The 18777-nt window shown below is 46.5% G+C and overlaps 2 protein-coding genes across 3 annotated transcripts in view; one reads left to right on the top strand and one right to left on the bottom strand.

Annotated features, from left to right (window-relative positions):
- The window catches only part of PIGU (phosphatidylinositol glycan anchor biosynthesis class U), a 125230-nt gene extending 122581 nt beyond the window's left edge, over positions 1-2649 (top strand). Inside the window, exon 12 of one of the 2 annotated variants that reach the window (XM_082669482.1) lies at positions 2511-2649. In XM_082669482.1, coding sequence (XP_082525608.1) covers positions 2511-2576 — 66 coding nt within the window. In that variant the 3' untranslated portion in view covers positions 2577-2649. The remainder of the gene's footprint in view (positions 1-2510) is intronic. The other variant, XM_082669484.1, reaches the window with a different exon arrangement.
- DYNLRB1 (dynein light chain roadblock-type 1) lies at positions 75-18275 on the bottom strand. Its single transcript, XM_082669485.1, has 4 exons — positions 18201-18275; positions 10258-10333; positions 4093-4260; positions 75-436 (listed from the first exon to the last, which is right to left on the bottom strand). Exons 1-4 carry the CDS (start codon positions 18201-18203, stop codon positions 393-395), a joined length of 291 nt encoding a protein of 96 aa, XP_082525611.1. The 5' UTR covers positions 18204-18275; the 3' UTR covers positions 75-392.
- Between the last annotated feature and the right edge of the window lie 502 nt (positions 18276-18777).

Raw genomic sequence — 18777 nt, 5'->3', positions numbered from 1 at the left:
CAGCCTTCAGACCACGTGATTACACAGGAAGGGAGGCCTTTTCAACCTAGTGTTTAAAGACACACAGCAGGGAAAGCGGTTTGGTTATTTTTAGTTAAAGAAAAACAGCCTTTTCCAAGGGCAACAAAGTGAACTCAAAGTCAGAAGGAAACAGGGTGTGTGGGCTTCTCACAATCTCTTGCTCCATAAACCTGGATGGGATTTTCCTCCTGGAAAATCAGGTGCGACTGGCCAGAAGAGAGATGACTTTGGTGGGGTAGGTGGAGCTGCAGCCGGATTGGTCTGAGAGGGCTCTAAGGTGACTTCCATATGCCAGTCAGTTGACATGATTAATGCTATTATTCTTGAGGGGCATTAAATTAAGGAATGACGCAGGGAGCCAAGAGAGCGGCTTATTCGGTTGGATTCTGAATCACAATCAGGAAATAGTCTTTATCTGCAAAAGAGGAAAAATGAAAAAACAAATCACTAAATGTAAAATGGGAGAAAAACACACCACAAAGCCAATAAATCATTAAAACACCAACTGTAAAGTGGTGGTGGGGCAGAGAGGGATAAAAAGCATCAATACTCAGGCTGCTTCCAATTGCTGGGGAAACAGAAGATAAACTTGCAAATTTCCTATGGGGGCTTCTGCACATGTGGCTGCCACGAAGCGGGGCCCTCACCCTACCCGGCAGTGGTGCTCAGCAGCGCATCCTCATTTCTTTCTTTCTTTTTTTTTTATTTGGCTGCGTCAGGTCTTAGTTGTGGCATGAGGGATCTTTGTTGAGGCGTGCAGGATCTTTCCTTGTGGCGTGTGGGCTTCTCTCTAGTTGTGGCATACGCGTTTTTCTCTTGTTGAGGCATGTGGACTCAGTAGTTGTGGTGCGTGGGCTTAGCTGCCCTGCGGCATGTGGGATCTTAGTTCCCTGACCAGGGTTTGAACCCGCGTCCCCTGAATTGGAAGGCGGATTCTTAACCAGTGGACCACCAGGGAAGTCCCCGCATCCTCATTTCTAATCTTCCCAGTACCAACAGGGAGGTAGGATTATCACGTTTTTTGGGGTAGGGAAACTCAGGTTCAACATTTCCTACAGCAATTGTTCTCAAACTACGGGGTGTCGGAATCACTTGGAAGGCTGTTTAAAACAACACTGCTGGTCCCACCCCCAGGGCTTTGGACTCAGTGGGTCTGGGGTGGAGCCAGATAATTTGCATTTTTAACAAGTTCCCAGGTGATGCTGATGCTGCACGAAGAACCACTAGTTTAAGGTTACCCAGCTAATTAGTATCAAAGATAGAATTCTAACCTCAAGCCCGCTAGTCTTGGGTTAATGTCAGTTCTGTCATAAGTTCAGTTGCTAGCCTTCCAGAGCCTCCTGGAGTAGAAAATTTCAAAGGCACCAGGTCAAAGGGGTCCAAAGCTACCTGAATTTCAGCTCTGGGGATCCAGCCAGTCAGAAGGAATGTCCATCATGAAATCATAGCAAGTCCAAGTCCTCTGGGGTGAGCCTGACTGCCTCTTACTTTATAAAAGAGGAAGTGGGAGAAGCGGGGTGTTTCAGCTTTGCCCACTTAATAATCAAACTGCAAACATTCACGAAGGCTTCCACGTGCTGGCTCTGGGTCAATCACTTCTCATACAGCACCTCAATGAATCCTTGAATCACTCTATGAGGCAGGGCCCAGTGTTTTCTCATTTTTACTAATGAGAACACTAAGGCTCAGAGAATTAAATGACTTGCCCAAGCCAAGGTAAACACGCCAGGTGGGGTAGCTGGGTTTGACTCAGATGCTGAATGCCTCTGGTCTGCCCCCCTGCTGAACATGTGAAAAATGGCAGGACCTTGGCCATGTCTGCTTTGGGTCTGTTCAGATTCAAGCCTGAAGCTTGCTTCTTCCCATGACAATGGACATCTGGGAAGGAACAGATATTATAAGACTTAAGTTTCATGGCTAAGCAATCTGCATAAGTGAAAAATCACTAATAAAAATAGAAATAATTAACAAGCCACCGATAAAACTGATAAAAACAGATACTATTAGCAATACCAGTGTCTTTTCTTCCGAATAATCAAGCTCTACATTCAGTAATAGCACTCCCAGTGCTCTGTGGGAAGCAGTGTGTTAAAACTTGATTACACTGTGTTAACTCAGCTGTTCCAGAGCAGACACTCCTGGAAGCTTTAAGCCAAGAGATGCTGTCCACCAAGAGCCTGTCCACTTGGAGGCCACATAATTTGTCCTTGCTTCACACTGTGAGCTTCCAGGTGGGGCACAAGGTCTGCTCTGATTTGGAGGGTTGGTAGCCTAATTTCTAGGGGAGTGGAGGTTTGTCTGTAATCACACGGCATGAAGTCTTGGGAGGGATGCGAGTTCAAATCTGATTCCAAGTCTTTCTGCCCAAACTCGTGCCAACATACTCAACCAGATGAGGCATCTCAGAATACCAGAGCAGTAATGGCCCCTACTAGACACTTTACAGATGTGGAAACAGAGGTTCGGAGGTGTTCTGTGATTTGCTACAGGTCATGCTCGTAAGAGGTGAAGCCGGGAAAACAGATGCTGTGCCTGCTGCAGTCTATTTTTGCTGACAGAATCAGAGACCTCATCATTGGTCGGAGATGCATTAGACAGTGATTAAATTGATAAACAGTGTATGTATGTTTTTGGAATAAATGACTCTGAAGTTATCCTAGGTTCTTATTTGTGACTGACCTGCTCTGTCCCCACCCCTCCAGGGAGTGTCCCCAGGAGACTGTGGGCCCCTGTGACTGGCTCTATGGGTCTCTCCTTCACATCCTTCCAAGCAGCTCAACTGGACCCGAACAGGCCTGGGAACAGAACCAATATTGCTCTGCTGCAAGGAGTGGTTGACCACCATCAAATAGCTCAGAATTCTGCAGCCAGCCTCCTCGGCACCTGTGTTGCAAAGCCCAGGGGCAGTCAATGTCCCAGCCTCCCCACTGCCCTCTTTCATCTAGACCCCCAATCACAATCCTATCACCTCCTGCCTTAAAAAACCTCTGCTCACAGGGTCAAGTCCATGCAGCTGAGTTTGGCGTTTGAGGCCCCTTCTAAACTGGACGAAACATATCACCTCACACTCCTTCCTACACATATCCTGGTGCCCTAGACAAGCTGCACTGCTGCCGCCTCCATCACCACGTGCACATTTAGCTCAGGCACACTCAACCACCGGGCTCAGCCAAAATGGAGATGGAGGGGGAGAAGTAACTGCAAAAACAGTCCTGGAGGATCCACCACTCCAGGCTGTGCATGTGAGTGAGGTGAGGCAGGGCAGGGCAGGTGGCCCTGCTGTCCCCTCCTGTGGTCCTAGTCCTTATGGGTTCCTCCCACGGTAAGCATCTCATCATCCTGAGAATGATCCTAACACCTAAGACAGGTATTGTTTGCACCACACAGTCCCCAAGTGCAAGCCAAGCACTTCATGTGAAACAAAATCAGCAATCTCTTCCAGTGCTGGAGGAAGGGCTGTCTGCATGGGGTCCAGAGAAATAGGACTATCGTTTGGAAGTGGGCAAATTAACATTTTTTCAAGGATAAAATAGCACATGGTGTTTTTGCCTCACTTTGGTTTAGAAGCACTGAATTCCTTTTTCTTCAAGCGTAGCTTTCCCACCCCCGGCACCCCCAAGCCCCACCCTGCTTGCTTACTCTTCACCTGTGCCCTCAAGACTTAGCTCAAGTGCTCCCTCCTCTGGGAAGCCTTTGCTGACCGCCACAAGCAGCCACAAGCAGCCCTAATCACACCCTCCTCTATGTTCCCAAGTGCTCCTTGAATTCCCCCACATCAAGGTGAGGATTACACTGTGATGCTTATATGTCTCTCTCCCCCATGAAAACATAATTCCCCGCTGTGGCCTAGAACCCAGGATGGGGTCTGGCCTAGAGTCACTGTGAACGGGTACTTGTTGGGGACGCCAGCTGGAGGCAGGCCAGGTGGTAAGGCAATCAAATCTATACCTTCTGCTCTTCAGGCCTTTCTGTGGAACCTATGGAGACACCCATGTGCTAAGCTGTCCTGATAGCTACAGAGCATGCACTGTGAGGGTCTGCTCCTAAGTGGGGATGTGGAAGACCCCTTACCTGGTGCAACCATAATTTCATTTTTCTTGGAGCGAATTCGAAGGAAGGTGAGGTCATTCTGGGGGTCAATTTCACGCACGGTGCTCCGGGCCTTCAAGATGAAGTTGTGCATGAGGTTGGCGTACTGTGTGGTGGTGGGATTGTCCATGGTGCTCTTGATGGGAATGCCTGAGGGGAGAGAAGACAGAGACTGAGCAGAACATTGGGGTCCCTTTCTGCCCAGCTCTTAGCCCCACACCCATAATTCTAGTCTAGACTGGCAGTTAACAGTCAAGGCCCACTATTTACTGAAAGCTTGACAGGCAAGTGTTGAGCACTTGAAGTATGTCAACACCAGTCCCCAGAACTACTCTAAGGGTGGCGTCACCATCTTTACTTGCCAATGAGGCAACAGAAACTCTGAGTGGTGAGGTGGCCTGCCTGTGGTCACACAGCAGGTAAAGAGAAGCAGTGGGGTCAGGATTCAAATGCAGGCCTGTTGGCTCGACTGCCAGGCTCCTTTCACAGGGCCACATCATACTGGCTCGTTTCCAGCAAAAGAAGGAGAGACTATCATTCATAACACTTCTAACAGAAACAAGGAGAATACCTCCTACAAATCTGTAAATACTAAAAAGTAGATAGAATAAGAAAGGTCAGCCCGTGTCAAGATAGAACCATCAGTGGTGTGATGGTTATTATTATTATTTTTATTTATTTATTTATTTTTAATTTATTTTTATTTTTGGCTGCATTGGGTCTTCGTTGCTGCGCGTGGGCTTTCTATAGTTGCAGCGAGCGGGGGCTACTCTTCATTGCGGTGCGTGGGCTTCTCATTGAGGTGGCTTCTCTTGTTGCAGAGCACGGGCTCTAGGCACATGGGCTTCAGTAGTTGTGGCTCGTGGATTCTAGCGCGCAGGCTCAGTAGTGGCGCACGGGCTTAGATGGTCCACGGCATGTGGGATCTTCCCGGACCAGGGCTCGAACCCGTGTCCCCTGCATTGGGAGGCGGATTCTTAACCACAGTGCCACCAGGGAAGCCCAGCCCAGTTATAAACACACTGTCTATACACATGACTGTGCCCCCAATTTAAAGCCTGTTTCTCTGTCTGCAAACACCCTTGTAAACAGCATTGCTACTGCTTTCAATGAGCCCACAAGTGGCCATTCCACGGGGTTAATCATTCCCCTGTTGCTGGGTACTAAGGCTGGAGTTTTTACTTAATTACTGTGCAGTGAACAACGTCCTGCATCAAGCCCTTTCTGTTTTGAGGGCTGCTTCCTTGTGATGAACTATTAAATGGACCTCCCTCACTGGACAGTGCCTATTGTCATGGAGGTGAGGAAGAGGGCTCAGCTTGAGCCACCTCAGGCCACGATTGGGTCATAAGGTGCCTATGAATCACTGTAACATGTCAGCAGAAGGCTCCATCGATGAGGCCCTGAGTGCCCACAGCTGACAGGCCCTTGTGACAAGTGTGGCCCAAGTGGCTCCCCACACGTAAGTGGCTGGATTTGGGGTCCAGGACCCTGCTATCTGGCCCATAGCAGACCAGCTGAGGGATCAGCCAAAGACAGTCACCCTCAGGCCTACCCATGAGTGGCAAGAAACTGATCCAACCTTGTCTTACTAGGGTAGAGGAACATGAGAGTGGGCAGAAGAGGGCATGGTAGCAGGAGAAGCAGCTGAGTCACAGAAGCTGGTTTCAGCCAAGTGGAGTTATGAGAACAGGTTGTAGTGATCACTTGTCTTTAAGGGACAAGATGACCAGGTCACCAGGGCCGCTGTTGGGTCCTGGATGGCAACAATGTACCCACCAGAGCCCCACGAGGCCTCATTCAATAGTGGAACCCTCCTGAGGTTGGCAGTATAAGCAGCTGAGGAGAGGACTGAGCAGGAACTCTGAAATCTGATGACCTGGGCTTATACCCCGGCTCTGCCCCTTTGTGGCTGTGGCCTTACACAAGTGAACCTCTCTGAGCCTCCATTTCCTCATCTGTGCTTCAAAGTGCTGCTGTGAGGATTAAATATGGGTTAATTCATTTGAGAATATTTAGCAACAGTATGCATGTAATAAGTGTTGATTTATTATCAACATCACCCACACAGTAAATCCCATCCCCCAGGAAACTTGAGGGGCCAGTCTCGAGGCCTGGCAAAGTTTGGGTATCAAACTTCTTGACCTTCTCTTTTACATACCACAAGGCCACCTTCTCTCACGTCCCTCTGCCTCGAACTTTCTTTCCCTCCCCTATTCTCTCCTGACTCCCACTGTCCCTCATGTCTCCATCCACCCCCAGATGTGGTCAGTGCCCTCATTCTACAGTCCCGGCACCACGCAATTGTCCTTCAGAGCAGTTAACTCGAGTTTGGTATCACGCCTTTATGGAAGTGATCATTATGTTTGCCCCCCCAGCAGACTTTAAGCTCCCTGGGGGCCAGAACCAGGTCTGCTGTGCTCACCAGTGTCTTTAGAGAGACTGCATTAAGCATTTATGGCTGTTGATAAATGAGTAGACACAGGTGTACTTCTAGTAGTTCAAATACTGTCATGGGACCTCCCTAGTGGTCCAGTGGCTAAGACTCCGTGCTCCCAATGCAGGGGGCCGGGGTTTGATCTCTGGTCAGGGAACTAGATCCCACATGCAGCAACTACGAGTTTGCACGCCGCAACTAAAGATCCCACACGTGGCAACAAAGATCAAGCACGGCGCAACGAAGACCCAGTGCAGCCAAATAAATAAATATTTAAAATAAACAAATACCCCAAAACCCCCCAATACTGTCATGAATGTGATCACATTTCTGCCAAGTGAGACACTGTGTAAAGGAGAAAAGAAACTAACTTCTTGTTGGCTCACTTTAAAAACAAAAGAAAACATGGAGCTGGCAGGGTGGGGATGGAGGGCAGGGACCAAAACTGGGGATAATTTCAAACAAGGACGAGATAATTCCAGATTCACAGGATGCCAGAGCTGGGGAACACCTCACAGACAGCCTAATGACTAGGCTGCCTATTCTAGGCCTTTGCCCTCACAAACGGGCACTGTGCAGCCCACAGAAGTGGCTGGTCACCTCGAAGGCATGATTTCTAATCTGGGGCTCAGATCTGTCAGGTTGTATAGCCAGGTCCTCTCACCAAACCCACCTCTATCAATCAACAATTAAAAAACATTAACAAAATTTAACAGATGTTTATTAAGCACAAAGTTTGTGTCAGCATTGTTGCAGGTGCTGGGGACACAGTAGTGAACACAAGAGATAAATCCCTGCCCTCAGAGAGTTTACATATTTGAGTCTTTTATTTTGCCCTGTGTGGGTAGCAGCAGAAGATGGCAGGGGGTCTGGAGAGGTACAAATAGAATGTTCCTTACATTCTTCTTTCTTTTTTAAAAATAAATTTATTTATTTATTTTATTTTTGGCTGCGCTGGGTCTTCACTGCTGCACGCGGGCTTTCTCTAGCTGCGGTGAGCGGGGGCTACTCTTTGTTGCGGTGCGCAGGCTTCTCATTGCGGTGGCTTCTCTTGTGGGGCACGGGCTCTAGGCGTGCGGGCTTCAGTAGTTGCGGCACGTGGGCTTCAGCAGTTGTGGCACGTGGGCTTCAGTAGTTGTGGCTCGTGGGCTCAGTAGTTGTGATGCATGGGCTTAGTCGCTCCACGGCATGTGGGATCTTCCTGGACCAGGGCTCGAACCCGTGTCCCCTGCATTGGCAGGTGGATTCTTAACCACTGCACCACCAGGGAAGCCCTGTTCCTTACATTCTTGGTTAAGTCTGCTTAAACTCACACTTTTATTATGAAACACCATTTAGATTTGGCCAAGGCTGAGACGTCAACAGGCAGTGGCAGGTGGTTGCTAAGTGATTGGGACAAGAGCATGTCATGATTTTAGGGGCGGGAAGCAATCCCTCTGGGCTGGGATGGTCAGGGAAGGCATCCTGCAGGAAGAGGCAGCTGAGCTGAATCATGGGGGTAGGAAAGCCTGAGAGGGGTAATAAAGGTCCCTAATACAATCATCCTTAACTGATCACCTCTAACAGAAGTCTTCAGAGGGCTTAAGGGCCCCACAGAGCAGTGAGTTCTGACCACCTCCATCTATGGCTGGGTGATCTCAAGCAGGTTACCTCACCGCTCTCAGCTTCCAGTTTCTCATCTGAAAAACGGGCAAACATCCCTGCTTTGCAGGGTCACTGTGTGAAATGTAAATGAGAGACTGAAGTGGGAGCTCCGTGAATGGAACATAAATTAAAAATAAACACAGGGACTTCCCTGGCAGTCCTGTGGTTAAGGCTCTGTGCTTCCATTGCAGGGGACATGGGTTCGATCCCTGGTTGGGGAACTAAGATCCCACATGCCACGCGGCATGGCCAATAAATAAATAAATAAACAAACACACACACACACAATAATTTTTAACATTCATATGGCATTTACTATACATCAGGCACCGTTCTAAATGCTTCCCTTAGAAGAAAGTAGTATGACTGTCCACATTTTACAGATGAGGAAACTGGAACAGAGAGGTTATGTGACTTGTTAAGATCATACAGTTGATAAGTAAGTAGGGTCAGGATTCAAACCCAGGCAGTCTGGTTCCGCATTCCATACTCTTAGCCACTGTGCCATACTGCCACATTAGTATACAAAAAATAAGTCCTCATCATTAGTATCCAAAAGGTGGTAAGCAGTTGGAGCTATATTTTCCAAATGAAAAAGCTCAACTTTTGGGGCAGTTTTAAGGCAAGAATGAAGGCTTGTGGTTTGGAATACTACTGGAAGCTTAGGGGTCCCAGCTGGGGAGTCGGCCCCTAGGGCTGTTCCCTCCCCATCTGGGGTCAAAAATGTCCAGTCCCAGAAGAGAGTCTTTTTCTGAGTGACATACAGTCTTTTGGGTCTTGGAGCAAGAAGCTCCCTGTAGCAAGGACCAACCACTCCATTTAAGGCAGCTAAGTTCTGAAGAGGAAGGGGAAGCCTCAGGCCACCCAGTTGATCAGTGGTGGATCCGACCTGCCTCCCAGTGTCCTCTGGGCTCCCCAACCTGCTGCCTCCTTTGAACGCAATGACCTCGTGGTTTAATTAGAGTCTGACAAAGCTGGGGAGCACACTCTGCCTGGCTCTGGGCTGTCCAGGATCTGACGACTTGGAAAACAACATTCTGAGGACATGCCACCTTCAATTTGTCACCCTTGGTGACTTTCATTCTGCTCTATTTAAGTAGGCACTGTTGAGAATTCTGCCTTTCCAAAACAAGGCCCAGAATGACAATGCATACACACAGAGGCTCTCAAGGAGCTCAAACAAAGCAGAGCTGACTGAATGCACCAGATTTGAGAATCGGGGGAGCCCAGCTGGGTGACCCTGGACATGGCCTGGGACATAGTCCAGCAGCCACCCTCTGGTCCTTCACAGCACAGTGTGGGAGAAAGAGCACAAGTGTGTTCAGACGGACTTGGGATGAAATCTTGGCTCTATAATGGTAGGTGAATCAATTAAATTTCTAGACTCACTCTTCTCCACTGCAAAATGGAGACAACAGAGCTGCTTCAAGGGATAAGTGAAAAAATACGTTTTGTGAAGCACCAGCCCATGGCCTGGCACAGAATAGTTGTGTGATAATGTTAGTTCCCTTCTTCACCACGTCTACTGCAGTATGAGAAAATTAGCATCTGTACTCTTCTAGTTGTTGAAATAATGTCCCAGAAGAGGAGGGAAAACTATAGGCCCAAAGAAGTTGACAAGAGTATTATCTAGCAAAAAAAAGTAGAAACAGCATAATGTAGGATGGTCAATAAACATTGTACTGGCAGTTAAAAATTTTGTTTATATAAACCACGGAGCAAAAAAAACCCAAAAAACCAAACAAACAAAAACTCATGAGTAAAACATATGCAAAAGAGTAACAACTATAATTATGACCAAGAGAAAATGCACCTGGACAAGGGCTGAAAAAGTATGGCATACTGAAAAGTATGATGTGTCAGGGCAGTGGGATAGAGTGAATTTTTCCTTTTTTTAAATTTAGAATTCTAGTAATAGTGCTTGGACACTAGAGGTGTTTAAAAAAAAAGGGGGTGAGAAATAGATCAGGTAATGAGAGGTTTAGTAAAAAGCAAGTGTTACGCTGTGTTGGGCTATTTTCTGGGGGCCTGCCTGCACTCAGGTCATGGTCGGAAGGAGGGTGTACCTTCTGTGTTCACCACGATGATTCCCTGCACGCCCTTCTGGCTCTGAAGTCGCTTCAGTGTCTCCTCCACCTCTGCCTGCCAGAGAGAATAAGACCAAGGTTAGGAGGGGTCAGGAAGGCTGGATCAACTCCCTCACAGCCCTGGCAGACACATCACACATTCCAACAACAAATAAGTAACACCCAGGCACGTGGCACTTCCTGAAAGCTCCCCAGGCCTATTTGGAATGGTCTCTAGGCCACCACCAGCATCTAAACCATCATCTTCCCAGTATGGGGTGTGGCTGTGCTCCTGGCCCTTTGCCCACCAGGGGCCCTTTGCCCCTCAGCTATTAGGGAGCAGAATTCAAATACCATTCCCAGGAATGGTATTTGATATGTCACATATGACTCACATATTTGGTACAGATGGGGGACAAACCAGAGGACTCCAATGATTAAAAAAAACCCAAACAGGGGTGTCTAACAGGAAGGAGACACATCATCATTTGTGGCCCAAAGAGCACAACTGAAAACACTCCAAAGGAAGCAAAATGATCCCATGAGGATAGACTCAGTGACCTAATAAGCTGGCACCTGAGATAGGGTGACACGTGGCACACAGCCATAGCAAATGCTGAGGAAGGGGCTCATTAATCCTGCATCTCCGGGTGCTAGTCTGGGTGGGATACTCTGGCACATGGAATTTGTAAACAGGGTGGACAGACTTTGGGCCCTCACCTTGCAAGCCCTTCTCTATTATTATTCCCATCTCTTTTACCCTTCCATCCACTCTCCACCTACATGTCCATACCTCCCTGTCTCCACATCTTTTTACCCGAACAAGGCCTCTTCTCTGCTGAAATCCAGCAAACTCTTCTAGATCATCTAGGATATCACCTCCTCCATGAAGCCTTGACTGTACCTCTCTGGGGATGCATTAGGTGCTGCTTTACTTGGAGTCTCTATAATGGTCTGCAGAGTAGGGGTTCAACAAATAGCTGTTAAACTGAACTAGGTCTAACTCTTCCTGTGGACGGAGACTGGCCCGAAGTGTTTGTTCTCAGGAGATCCCTTCTGTACCCATCCAGAATCTAGTCAGAAGCTCCTCACAGGCCGAGAGTCAGACTATGTTGGAAACAGAGGCTCTGTTCACCAAGAGAGTGGTCCCCCACCCTCATGGGCTAATGAGTTGGCCCAGGGGGAGGAGCTTCTAAACAGTGGACGGAGATGGCACAAAGATTGTTTTTCTAGTAGGCACAAGCCTCACAATCCAGTCTCTGCCACCCACTCCCCAATGACATGTGAATACTCTCAAATGCCAGAGGGAAGGGCAAACAAGTTCCTTCTACAAAATGGCAGAGAGCCTAATGCCTCTATAATCTGGAGCCTTGGTAAAAGGACAGGGCTAGCTATGTGGATGTGAGAGTATAATACCGTGGGTTATACATGTATGGGATCATAATTCATTCAGCAGACTTTCAGTGAGCTCCTACCACACACTATTCTGGAGAGGAGCGGTAAAGTATGATAGTGGTCAAAACTATACAGTACTCAATCTGACCTGGTAACCCTCCTGGAAATTCATCCTAAGGAAATAATCCAAAAGAACTAAAAGAACACAGCAAGATGTTTGCTGCAGTGACATCTGCAATAACAAAAAAGCAGGAGGAGCTCAAAATGCCCAGTAATTAGGGAAAAGGCCAAGGAAATTTTGGAATGTCCGTTCACAGGAACATAATACATACATTAACAATGGGGATCAGAATATTTATACCACCACAAAGAGAAAGTGCTGTGAGATTGCATACATATGAAAACAAGAAGAGGGCTAGGATTATGGAAAAAAAATAAAAAGTCACACTGAGAGCAGAGAAGTATAGATTAGGTTTTCGTTTCTTTCTCTTTTTTTTAAACAGCCTCTTTATTATATTGTTTCTATTTTTTATATAATAATTCCACATATATATCTATTTATTTGTTTATTTATTTGGCTGCATTGGGTCTCAGTTGTGGCACACAGGATCTTTCGTGGCGGTGCTTGGGCTTCTCTCCAGTTGTGGCTCGTGGGCTGCAGGGTGTGTGAGCTCTGTAGTTTGCAGCATGCAGCCTCTCTCCTTGAGGCACGTGAACACAGTAGCTGTGGCACACGGGCTTAGTTGCCCCGCGGCATGTGGGATCTTAGTTCCCCGACCAGGGATTTTTTACCACTGGACCACCAGGGAAGTCCCCATTGTTTCTATTTAAAAACTTTTTTTTTAACCCATCTCTCTGTGTATCCAAGCGATCAGACATCTCTGATTTGGGAACAGGGCTCTGACATTCTCAACATTATGAGAATAAGAATATATAGGAATAAGTAGGATGGCAATTTAGGACAGCTCAAACAATCTGCAATCAAACTGGGGAGGGGGCAGGGCTTCCCTGGTGGTGCAGTGGTTGAGAGTCCGCCTGCCGATGCAGGGGACACGGGTTTGTGCCCCGGTCTGGGAAGATCCCACATGCCGCGGAGCGGCTAGGCGCATGAACCACGGCCGCTGAGCCTGCGCGTCCAGAGCCTGTGCTCCGCAACGGGAGAGGCCACAACAGCGAGAGGCCTGCGTACCACAAAAAAAAAAAAAAAAAAAAAAAAAACTGGGGACAGGGCAAACTAAAACCAAAGATGCCAGAATCGAAGTCCAAATTACCCCTGGAGATTGGAAAGTGAGGCTGAAATGAAAAAGATGAAATTTCATAAGACTGCTATTCATTCAATAACTATATGGGAAACTTCTATGTGCCAGATGTTGTTTTAGGCCTAGGGATGCTGTATTGAACAAAATATGACAAAAATCCCTGCTCTCATGAAGCTGACATTGGTGGGTGGGGGGAGGGAATCAGACATTAAAAAAACAAATAAAATACAAACGTCAAATACAGTAGGGATGGGGGATCTGGAATGCAGGGGATGATGGCAATTTTAAACAAGGTGGTCAGAGAAGGCCTCACTAAGGTGATAGTTGAGTAGAGATCTGAAAGGAAACGAGGGAGCTAAGCATGCAGATTTCTAGGGAGAGTGTTCCAGAAAAAAAAGCAAAGGAGCCAGTGTGGCTGAGGGCAGTGAGTGGCAGGCAGCCAGATGAGGGAGGGAGCCAGGATCAGACTAGATTTCAGGGGGCCTCATAGACCAGAGTAATGACTTTGGTTTTTAATGGGGAGGGTGTGAGGAGCCACTAGCAGGTTTTGAGGTGAGCAGTGACAAGATCTCTTTCAAAAGGGTGGCCCTGGCTGCTGTGTGGAGAATGGACTGCAGGGGGCAAGCACAGCCTGCCTGAGCCCGGGGCCTGGCATGTGCTGCTCCTTCTGAAAGCAGCAACCTTCTCTCCCTCACTCAACCACTTGATGTAACTAACTCCCAACTCTTTGGACTCAGCTCATGAGCCTCCTATGGGAGGCCTTCTTTGACACCTGCCCCTCTTCTAGGTACCCACGCACGCTGACTCCATTGCACTTATCACAATGGAGTGTAACTGCCTGTTTTGCATCTGTCTCCTCCTCCAGACCCAAGGCACCCTGGGAGCAGGAACCTAGACTTTGTAATCCCAGTACCTGGTACAGCATAGGCTCAATAGATACTTAAGGAACAAATAAAAACCATTTCTACAACCATGTTTTACAAAAACCAACCTTTTTAAGTACAGTACCCAGGGTGAAAAGGAGCTAAGGTTTAGTTGATCCTAAATTTAATGAGAACCAACTACTGAGATCTGACTGCTTAAAAAGTAAACACACTTACCAAGAAAAGGAGGACATACACATATACTCAGAATCTGCTACAGGTCGGATATTAGGATGAATGTTTTCAGACACGTCTCATCTGAACCTTCCATGGTTAGTATGATCTCCATTTTACAATGAGAAAAACCAAGGTTCAGAAAGGAGAAGAGTTTTTGCCCAAAAACACACAGCAGGTCAAGAGAAGAGCTGAGGGACTTCGCTGGTGGTGCAGTGGTTAAGAATCCGCCTGCCAAGGCAGGGGACACGGGTTTGATCCCTGGTCTGGGAAGATCCCACATGCCGTGCAGCAACTAAGCCCGTGTGTCACAACTACCGAGCCTGCACTCTAGAGCCCATAAGCAACATTACTGAGCCCGAGTGCCACAACTACTGAAGCCCACGTGCCTAGTGCCCGTGCTCTGCAACAAGAGAAGCCACCGCAATGAGAAGCCCTCACACTGCAACAGAGAGTAGCCCCCACTCACTGCAACTAGAGAAAAGCCCAAAATGCAGCCCCAAATAAATAAATAAATTTAAAAAAAAAGAGAAGAGCTGCATATACCACTGACCACAAATGATGAGGTCCCAGTCCTCAGGGAGTTCACATTTTGGTGGAAGAGAACTTCAAAAACAAATGACCAAGATTCTTGCAGGGTACAGGGATGGGGTGGGGGTGGGGGGGCGGGGGGGGGGACAGGAGGATGCTACTTGACAAGTGTGGTCAGGAACACCTGAAGATGTAATCTTTAACTAAATGATGAGAAAGAAAAGCACTCCACACAATGGGATGAAAGCAAAGGCAGTGAACTGGGAAGGAGTCTGGCAAGTTCAAAGGAATAAAGAGAACCAGTAATGCCAAGGTTTTTGATTCTTTGCTAATCTGACAGGCAAAACCCAAGTAATAGAAAGCCAACTTTTCTTTAATGTTTAAGAATTATCAGTGGGGTTCGTCAGAAAAATAAAAAACAAAAAACTTATCAGTGAAGTTAAAGTGGAATTTGCTTGCATCTCTCCTTTTTTGAGTCTTGATTTTTCCATATATCTTATTGATTTTCAAAAACTTATGTTAGAAATATTAGACTTTTGTCCATCATATAAATTACACTTCTTCCACTTTTCAAATGTAACCTTATGATTTTTTTCAATAATCAGAAGTTCAAAATTTTTATGTAGTCAAATTTAATAAAAAATTTTTCCTGGAAGACTAGAAAATAGCTTCTCCAATCTGACCCCAACCAGTAGCGTGGGGCTAGGCCTGGGTGAGTGGGGGTCATGAGGTCTAGAGGAGGCACCGCACACCTGCTTTCAGGAGAAAATGCTTAAAACAAACTTCAAGTTCAGCCCTGAGGAGCCAAGAAAGAAAACAAATGATGCCAAAAAGACACAAGCAGCAACAGAGACATCTGCAGATGGGAAAGGAGTCCTAGTTAGGCATCCAAGTCATGCCACCTTTGTCTTTAAAGTTTGTCATCCCTGCAGTGCTAGCCAACTGGTACCAGAAATATCTGAGTGGATATTCTGGGTCGGCTCACATCCCCAAATTCCTGTCCTGCTCCTAGAGACAGCCCAACTGGTATCCTCAGAACCCGGACTCTTTATTACTATTAACATGGGTGTCTGCATCAGAGAAGGGTTCTCTAGTTCCCAGCTGCATGTTGCTGACAGACAAAACAAACACACACACACACACACAAAACAAACAAACAACAACAAAAACAAGCAGCAGTAAAACTCCAAGATTATTCATTGGTTTGGCATAGGAGGGATAACCATCTGAAGCAAACGATTCACAAAGGAACTGTGACCAATTTGACTAATAAGCATGAAATTTTTAATTGCTATAAAACAAAAATGAATTAAAAGGAGGGAAAAACATTTGCATCAAATAGAACAAAGGAGTAATTCCAAAATATCACACAGAATGATTATGTTTTTGAATGCTGGCAGTATTATGGCAAAACTGGTATGAAGGCAATACGACCTTTTGGGAAAGCTACAGGACAATACTATTGCGAGAACCTTAAGTGCTGGTCCCCTTGCCTCAGAAATTCTTTTCCTGAGAATTTCTCCTAAGGAAATAAACTAATAAATTAAAAAAAAAAGACAAAGAAAACAAACTCTATGCATTCAGAGACATTCATCACAGTGTTATCTCTGTTAATGAACTAGAAGCAACCCAAATGTAAACCAGGGGAATGATTTGGCAAATTATGGTAAAAATATTTCATTGACTATTATGTAGTTACTAAAAATGATTCATTACAAAGATGATGCAGCAACAAAGTTATATGTCTTTGGACATTAAAACAAACAGAAACAAAAAACTAGCAGGTATATCTTGAAAAATAAGCATATGTGAACAAAGAGGAAGGAGAACGTACAAAGATGAAAATACTTGTGTGATGGAGTAAAACTGGATGCTAATTATGGATGATTTTTATATCACCTCACCATCCTAAGGGGCAATTTGTCAGTTTCTACCACAATGTTGAAATATGCATGCCAGAAGTACCACTACTACATAACACTAACATAAGTGCAAAAAAAAAAAAAAAAAAAAGACAAAAATAATACTGCAGCATTGCCTGGATTGAAAAACTGTAAACTATCTAAATGTATATACTGCAATAGAATGAATACAGTCCTTTAAAAGAATGAAGTAGATTTGTATTTATCGACATGGAAAAATATTTGATATCTTTTAGTGAACAGTAGGTTGCGGAATGAGATTATCTATACATATTAGCCTAAAGTAAACTTAATATGTATAAATACATATGTTCCAGTTTCATGTAATAAACAGGCTATATATAAATGTGCTTATGCACTAAACAAACCTGGAAGGAAACACACTCACTGTCAACAGTCATTACCAGAGGGAAGTGAGATAGGGACTACCTACACTTGCTACATTTACATACTTTGGTACTGCTTCAATTTGTTAAACTGTGCATCCAAATATGTTTTGCTTTTACGAATATCAACACACAACAGCATGGTACAGGTTGCAGGAAGCTACCATTTGTGTAAGAAAAAGAGGGGGCATATATACATGCTTGTATAGATATATTAATAAAAGAAACTAACAATGTTTCTGAAGGAGACTGAGGCTGGGTGTCAGGGTTGGGTGGGAGATTTATTTCTCACTTAGATCCTTTCAGATTATTATTATTACTTTTTTTTACTGTAAGATTTGTTAAAAAATTTTTTTAGTTTAAAAATTGATGTGCAAGATGAAGTTACTTCATCTATACTATAAACTAGCTAACTATATAAAGCAAAGTATACAGCTAAACTATATAAAGCAAAGTATACAGCTAAACTATATAAAGCAAAAACTGAAGAGAAAATGACTAATAGGAGTAATATGCCTAATTATAAGTCGTCACCTCCAGGTCACGGCACTGTTTCTTATTCCTTTTCAATTTTTCTTATAGACTTTAAATTCTTAAATAAGATTTCCGAAAACCATTCACATGACTTAACATTTAAAAGGTCTTTTCAAGTTTTTTACAAGTTAGGAGGATTAAACACACAAGAAAACAAACCTGTAAAGGCGTAAAGAGCCCACAGTTCTAGCCAGGAAGGCAGGAACCCCAAGGGTGGCTCCCGCTGGTTTCTGACTCATGCACCACGTCCCAGCGTCTCGCAAGAACCACAGGGACAGAAAGGCAGCAGTCGAGCTTCTAGGGTTCAAATACACCTCCGCCATTTCCTGGGGCAAGGCACTTAGCTTCACCAGGCTTTAGACTCCAAGTATGTAAAGGGAGGATAATGGTCGTACCTACTTCACACAGCTATGGTGAGGAGGAAGGGCAGGGTAGGTAAAGCGCTTAGCAGTGCCTGACACGAATTAAGCTTCCCGGAAGTGTAATCATTATTGTTATCTCGCAACAAGGCCCAGGATGCTAGGAGGCAGAGGCCTGCGGGCCTGCCTCCCCATCTCCGTCAATCCTTCGCCGAGGCCCAAGCAACTGCTTCCGGTCTAGGGACAGCGGGATCCGGTGTCCCCTCGGTCTAGTCTGGAGGCCCGCGCCGCCCCAGTTCCGACCTCCAGACAACTCGGCCCCGGCCCCGCCCAGCCCCGCGGATACCCAGTCCAGCGCTAGGAGCCGCCCCCGGAGGATGGAAGGCCAGGCTCAGGGTGTTGGGAAGTCGTGCTCGGCCACCTCCCGGCCGCCTGCCACAAGCTCCCGGCAGACACTCACCATCTCGGACCGATCCGGTAGCTCCGCGTAGCCAACCCTCAGCCCTGTCCCGCTGCCTCTCTGCGCCTGCGCACAGCCCCCTGTCAAGGCGGACAGCCTCGGTAGCCTATCAGGAGCCAGCGTGGGACGGCTGGGCGGGAGGGTAGGTGGATCTTAGCTGCCCCAGGGCTCGAGGGGAACTTGCCCTGTGCCGTCCGAAGATGAACAGCAAAGGAGCACTTAAGCTATGGAAAATTCCTAATTCCCACTGTGCCGAAAAGACGCTGGTTCGCGTTGTTGGAAGAGGCTTTCAACTCTCAACCGAGGTCTGAGCTGGATCTGCAGGTTCTGGGTGGAGGGTGGTGAGCGATTCTGAAGGCGAGGACGGGGGTTGCTGAGACCTCCTCTCAGGCAAAATGAGACGCGAAGCCAAAAAGCTCCGAAAACGCGGGAAAATCCGGAGTTCGGGCTGGAGTCAAGCGTCCCTGTGGTCTCCAGAGCGACTCCCTTGGGAATATTCCATGCAGGTTCTGAGAGAAGCGGTCAGGTCTAGCCTGGGAGTCTGCAGCCTTTGAACCCCGAGCTCTCGGCCACCCGG

This window comes from Grampus griseus (assembly GCF_964374135.1).
Source record: "Grampus griseus genome assembly, chromosome: 14".
In the NCBI taxonomy this organism is placed as follows: domain Eukaryota; kingdom Metazoa; phylum Chordata; class Mammalia; order Artiodactyla; family Delphinidae; genus Grampus; species Grampus griseus.
The sequence above is the reverse complement of the archived record's forward strand: the minus strand, read 5'-3'. Positions and strand labels throughout refer to the sequence as shown.